At 30.1% G+C, this 6,521-nt stretch overlaps 2 protein-coding genes across 2 annotated transcripts; both read left to right on the top strand.

Annotated features, from left to right (window-relative positions):
* The first annotated feature begins 200 nt into the window (after window positions 1-200).
* On the top strand, window positions 201-2,655 carry LOC130800658 (cytochrome P450 98A2-like). The gene is made up of 3 exons (XM_057664226.1): window positions 201-690; window positions 1,091-1,491; window positions 2,020-2,655. The coding sequence occupies exons 1-3, from the start codon at window positions 201-203 to the stop codon at window positions 2,653-2,655; spliced, it is 1,527 nt and encodes a 508-aa protein (XP_057520209.1).
* A 2,065-nt stretch (window positions 2,656-4,720) lies between these two features.
* Window positions 4,721-5,773, top strand: LOC130801034 (uncharacterized). Its single transcript, XM_057664792.1, has 3 exons — window positions 4,721-4,775; window positions 5,173-5,258; window positions 5,366-5,773. Exons 1-3 carry the CDS (start codon window positions 4,721-4,723, stop codon window positions 5,771-5,773), a joined length of 549 nt encoding a protein of 182 aa, XP_057520775.1.
* Window positions 5,774-6,521: the final 748 nt, after the last annotated feature.

The raw sequence follows: 6,521 nt of genomic DNA, 5'->3' as shown, positions 1-6,521 counted from the left end.
GGTAATAGTTGATAAATTATACATTCTGACTTTATAAACTGGTCTACCACTCCTCCCCATGTCCATACCACACCCTTCTAACATATATTCCCTCATAACCAAAACTCATCACAACAACTATTTTCCCATGATATATTTTGTCTTCTTTTAATGTATCTTTAATTGTGTTTCTTGAAAAATCTCTTATTCATTTAAATTTCATGGATTCAATCTACCAATTTTTCCTTTCGATTTTCTCTCTGATTGTAGTTTATACACTCTTCAACAAGCTTACTATTAAACTACCGCCCGGGCCACGATCTTGGCCTATTATCGGAAATCTCTATGATATCAGGTCAAATAAATTTCAATGTTATATAAGATGGGCTCAACAATACGGGCCTATTTTTTCGGTTTGGTTTGGTTCGAGTTTAAATGTTATCGTATCGAATTCGGAGTTGGCTAGGGACGTTCTTAAGGAGAATGATCAACACTTGGCAAATAGATATAGGAGTAGGTCAATATCCAAGTTTAACAAGGGTAATAATGGCCTTTTATGGGCAGATTATTATGATCCACCTTATGTTAAGTTGAAACATATTTGCATGGCTGAACTTTTTTCTCCTAAGAGACTTGAAGCTCTTAGACCCATTAGAGAAGATGAGGTCACAGCTATGGTGGACTCCATTTTTAAGGATTGCATCAATTCTGGTATTTTTTTTATATCTTTTATCTTCTTGTTACTATTACATGTAGAGTCGTCTCGTTTATTTTTGAATCCCAAAACAAAAAATAAAAAGTACCTCTGAAAATTTAAGATGTAATAAATTATATGATATTTTAACTAAAAAAGCCTACATAGCAAAAAATATATTTATTATTCCTAAATTATTTAATTTAAATTAATTTTAACCTTTTACATAAAATTTATTTTTTGGGCCAAAAAAATTTAAGACTCGAAGCGGTAGTCCGGCCTAACTAATCAACGACCATGTTTAGATGAAGTATTAAATTAATTATTCTACCTAATAGAAATGTATTATTTTATACTTTTATAGGTGAATGTTTACCATATTTAACCAAACAAGTTATCACACTTTATTTCATGTAGAAAACAGGAGCAAAAGCTTGTTAGTGAAGAAATATTTAGAGGCAGCTACTTTCAACAATATGACAAGACTAGTTTTTGGGAAAAGGTTTGAAGAGAAAAATGGAGTTATGAGTGAGGTAGGGTTGCAAATTAAGGCCATACTAACACATGGGATGAAGCTTGTTGAGCCAAAGAAGATGATATGGTTGGAGCACATTCCTTGGCTTCATTGGCCTTTAGACAATAAGAAACTTTCTAAACTTAGAGCTCAAAGGGATGCACTTACTAAGTTTATCATGGAAGAACATAGAGTTTCTTGCCAAAAAAGTGGTGAAACAACCCAAAAACATTTTATTGATGTCTTGCTCACTTTGCAAGAGGAATATGAACTTAGTGATGATACCATTATTAGCCTTCTTTGGGTATGTTCAATTCTTCCTAATCTTTTACTTGATTTCTTAATTATTGTACTCAAAATATAGTATGCTCTATATATTACTAAAAATTAGCAAAATGTGTAGAATCGAAAATTATTCATTTCAAACGTAGCTCTAAATTATTTTAATTTTTATTTTACTAATTAAAAATACATTCACATATTAAAACTTATTTTTGAAATTACAGGATAGGCTACGGGAAAGAAAGAGCTGTATAAAAATCGAATCTAATACTTAAATAAAAATTGTACTTCAGCTAAGACAAGACTTAATTTAAAAAAATCACAGTAGCAATTCTTGTATGAGATCGTCTCATCGTGAGACGGGTCCTTACAAGCAGTCTAACTATTAAACTTACATTGCAGTTAACTAAATAAAAATAGTTTTTTCATTAAATATTAATAAAGTAAAAAATTGGGTCAGCCCATATTAAGTCGTCTCATAATGAGACGGTCTTAATAAAGAATTTGTCAAATTACAAAAGTGATTAACATATGCTTATGGATTGTATAGGACATGATGATTATGAGTGTGGATGCTATTGCTACATCCGTAGAATGGGCCATGGCGGAGTTGATCAAGAATCCAAGAATCCAAAAGAAGATCCAAAATGAGATGGATCAAGAGATTGGATTGAATCGAATTATAACCGAATGGGACTTTTCAAACTTACCATATTTAAGATGCATAGCCAAAGAAGCATTAAGAATCCACCCACCAATTCCTTTTCTTCTTCCTCATAAAGCCAATACTCATGTCAAAATTGGAGGATATGATATTCCTAAAGGGTCAATGGTCCAAGTTAACATTTGGGCTTTAGCCCATGATCCAACAATTTGGAAAAGCCCACTAGAATTTCGTCCAGAAAGGTTTATAGAAGAAGATGTTGATATTAAGGGCCATGATTTTAGGTTTATACCATTTGGGGCTGGAAGAAGAGTGTGTCCAGGAGCCCAATTTAGTTTGAATTTGGTTACTTCTATGTTGGCCCATTTACTTCATCATTTTAATTGGACTCCGGGTGATGGGCTTATGCCCGAGGATATTGATATGCGTGAAAATATTGACTTATTTGCCCACATGCGGACCCCACTACAAGCTATTGTTAGTCCAAGATTATCTAACCATTTGTATAAAAGGTTGTTATAAACTTTAATGCTAGGAAAATGATATATACAGCTTTGTATATAAGAGAAAATCTTATATTTAATTTATATAATTTAATATTATTTTTGCTTTGGAAACATAAGCATTTAATTATATTTTATTATTTTACCATTTATTTTTTCTTGAAAAGTTAAAATTATTATTTATAATATTAATTGTTTCCCAATTTCTACATTAGATTCTCTTGAAAATTTAAAATTATTAATAATAAAGAGAATTTGTTAATTTTATGTACATTTCTAAGAGCTATAAATATCATTACTCTTATATTTATACTTATTATTGCAATACAAAAAAGTTATTCTTTTATTATATCTTTTATGTTGATTTTTACTTTTACTAAAATATATGCATGAATTATCTTCTTCCAATAAAGATGTTTTTTTAGTTATTTTTTTAAACAGAGATGTTTTATCTAAGTTAAAATTAAGACGTAATAAATTAACCAGAACAATTTTATTAGCATACCAACTCTTATAAACTATACCTAAAAATAATTTGATTGAAACATTACGTTTGTGTTCTTATTTTTTGATTTTTATTTAGGACATAAATATGTCTATATCTTTATCTCTACTGTGAAAAAACAACTAATAAGGTAATACTATTCATTACTATTCGCTATAAGACAAATATATAAAATCACAACATGACAAGAGATAATGAATTTGTTTGTGGCAAGAACAAGACAAATTAGATATCCACAATTATGAAGGGTATTGAAGAAAAATACAAAGATTAGAATATGGACTCAATTTATTAGGAGCAATAGTAGATAAATAAGAATAGTAAAGACTCGCAAAAACCCTAAGATGATCATAGGAAGAAATCATTATTATAAAAAGGATGTATAGGATTGATTAAAATTCAAAACAATTCAATAAATAAGTAGTCATGTTAAGACATTCAACCCACAAAACGTTAAAGGAAGAGCAGCATACGAAAGTAAAAGGTGTTACTTTTAGGCAAAAAAAATTGTATTCTCTTCTTTTTTAGATGTTATTTTCATATAGAATTTACAAATTTTAGCGTTATACTTTGACTATAATTACTCATAACTACTTTCAAGAAAATAATTTAAAAATTTAAAAAACTACTGGGAAAATGGTTACAAATAAATTATTCAAGCTTTGAGTACATTTAGAGAGAAAGTCTTCGACTTAATTTAGAAGCAATCAAGGAGTAGACGAAACTTCAAAAACAAAAAGAAGCTCGAAAACAAAATGAGTTGTCTATCAAAAAAAACTTCAGATAGAAGAATATCGAATGATTTAGGATATCTATCAAATTAAGCAAAAAGGAAACTTTTCAGCCATGAGAAGTTGATATAATGGGTCAACTTGGACAATACTTTCAGAATTACAATCGTCAGTAGATGGTTCAACTTCATTATTGTTGTCTTCATTATTATTATGTTTTAATTATGTATTGTTTTTATTAGCATGATGTTTTAGTTAGTTTGATGCTTTACTTTGGTAATGTTTTAGAATGATGTATTAGTTGGTATGATCTTTTAATTCTGCAAGGTTTTGATGCATTCGCCCTTTTCTTTCCATCACCTTTTGGCATGTACTAGTCTTTTCCTTTCCACCACCTTTTGGTACGCACTAGTCTTTTCGTTTCCATCACCGTTTTGGCACTAGTCTTTTCAATATTTAAATCTCTTTATTTATATATGCACATCCAATTTTAATTGAATGTATAACCCATTTAGCTTTTTTAGCAAAAACACATAACTTCAAAATGAGTTTTACAAGTTTAATTTTTCCTCCTCCACTCACTAGTGGAAAATACATCATTTTCTCCTCCACGTACTTCAAGTTCTTATAGATAGTATAATTGATTATGTCATTCAATACACTATTCCACCTATTGTTTCAGCACTACAACCAAGGGTGAGAACCCACAAAAAATGCCGATATATCAAATAGACCATTCAAAAGGTCATTTCTAACTATTTCATGACTATTTTGCCGAAAATCCTACATATCCTACTCGATTATTTTGACGCAAGTTTAGGATGAGGAAATAAGTAGTTTTACGAATAATGGAAGCTGTCTCCAACAATGATCTTTGGTTAACTAACAACAATGATGGAATTGGTAAAAAAAAGTCTAAGTGCTTTACAAAAGTGTACTACAGCTCTTCGCATGCTAGCATATGGGGTGGCTATTAATCAAGTCAATGAGTACCTTCGAATTAGCGAAAGGACAACATGAAAAGCACTTAATCGTTTCAAAAAGGGAGTAATCAATCAAATTGGGTAACCTTACTGGAGAAAACAACCACCACAAGACCTGACGAGATTATTGGCCTTTGGTGAAGGACGAGGATTCCCTAACATGATTGGTAGTGTTGATTGCATGCTTTGGGAGTGTAAGAATTGCCTAGCATCATGAAAAGAGCAATTTTAAGGCCGAGCTGGTGTTGCAACATCGATTCATGAAGTTGTTGTTGGTCGCGGCCTATGGATATGGCATGACTTTTTTGGAATGCCAGGTTCATATAATGATCTCTATGTGCTACACCGATCACCTCTTTTAGTTGATTTGCTTAAAGTAAGGGCACCACCCATCAATTTCACGGTGAATGGAAATCAATATGGAATAGCCTACTATCTCATTGATGGCATTTATCCTAAATGGACTACTTTTATTTAGTCAATTACTGAACCACAAACACAAAAAGCAAGGTTATTTGCCATCATCAAGAAGCAACAAGAAAGGATGTGGAGCGAGCATTTAGGGTGTTGCAAGCTCGATTTGCAATAATTAGAAAGCCTTCACTTTCTTGCGATGAAGAAAAACTTTTTGATATAATTACTTCTTGTATCATTATGCATAACATGATAGTGGAAGATGAAAGAGATACGTGTACACACTATGCTAATGGTAGAGAGTTCATGAGAGATCGCCCACAAGGTCAATCTAAAGGTACAAGTGGATTAAATGATGAGTTCGAGTGTTACATAGAAAAAATTGTTGATATCAATCAATACTTGGCTAATAAGGATGATGTTGAAGATCGACAAACACATTTATCCTTAAAAGATGACTTGGTTGAAAATATCTGGCAAAAGTTTGGAAGGAATCACAGTTAATGTACCATTTAAAAATTTTCGTTTTTTAATTTGTGTATTTATTTTCTATATGCGCATTGTAATTTTTATTTAAAATTAATGAATTTTGCTTAATTATTATTGATGTCAATAAATTTTTATTTATTAAAAATATATTAGTTTTATTAAATGATTAAATTTTTTTGATTAATAAAAAATTAAATTTATTTTAATTAAATAAAAATTATATTTATAAGTTTGTACATGAAAATCTTATTATGAAAAAAATAAAGATAAATGTTAAATTAAGGGAGAGATTGTATAGTGGGTTAGAGAAAAACTAAGAGAGAGAATATGATAATCTTTAAAAAGAAGTCATTGTTAATAAGACTAGATTAAAGGGTGAACTTTTAGGAGATAGAAAAATTGTCAAATAGTAGAATTACCTTTTTTCTAGGTCACAATTAAATGTAATTAGGCAAACCCATGAGGATCACTTAGCAAAAGCATTAATCGCTTTAACAATAAAGTAATCTAGTTTAGTCATAAGAAAATCATACATAGCCTAATGTTATTGAGCCAACTTACTTAGTCCCAAATTAATCATAATTAGTAAATAAAATTCCGATTAACTTAATTGATTTGACTTAATCCCAAATTATTTTGATTAACTTTTATAATTAAGCTATTAAAAATGTGGTTTGTTACATTCCCCCCACACAAAAAATATTCTCATCTTGAAATTTACACACAATTCTAATCAGTTCGATGATACATAAAACGTACAAAA

This window comes from Amaranthus tricolor, chromosome 15 (genome assembly GCF_026212465.1).
Source record: "Amaranthus tricolor cultivar Red isolate AtriRed21 chromosome 15, ASM2621246v1, whole genome shotgun sequence".
Lineage (NCBI taxonomy): Eukaryota > Viridiplantae > Streptophyta > Magnoliopsida > Caryophyllales > Amaranthaceae > Amaranthus > Amaranthus tricolor.
The sequence above is the reverse complement of the archived record's forward strand: the minus strand, read 5'-3'. Positions and strand labels throughout refer to the sequence as shown.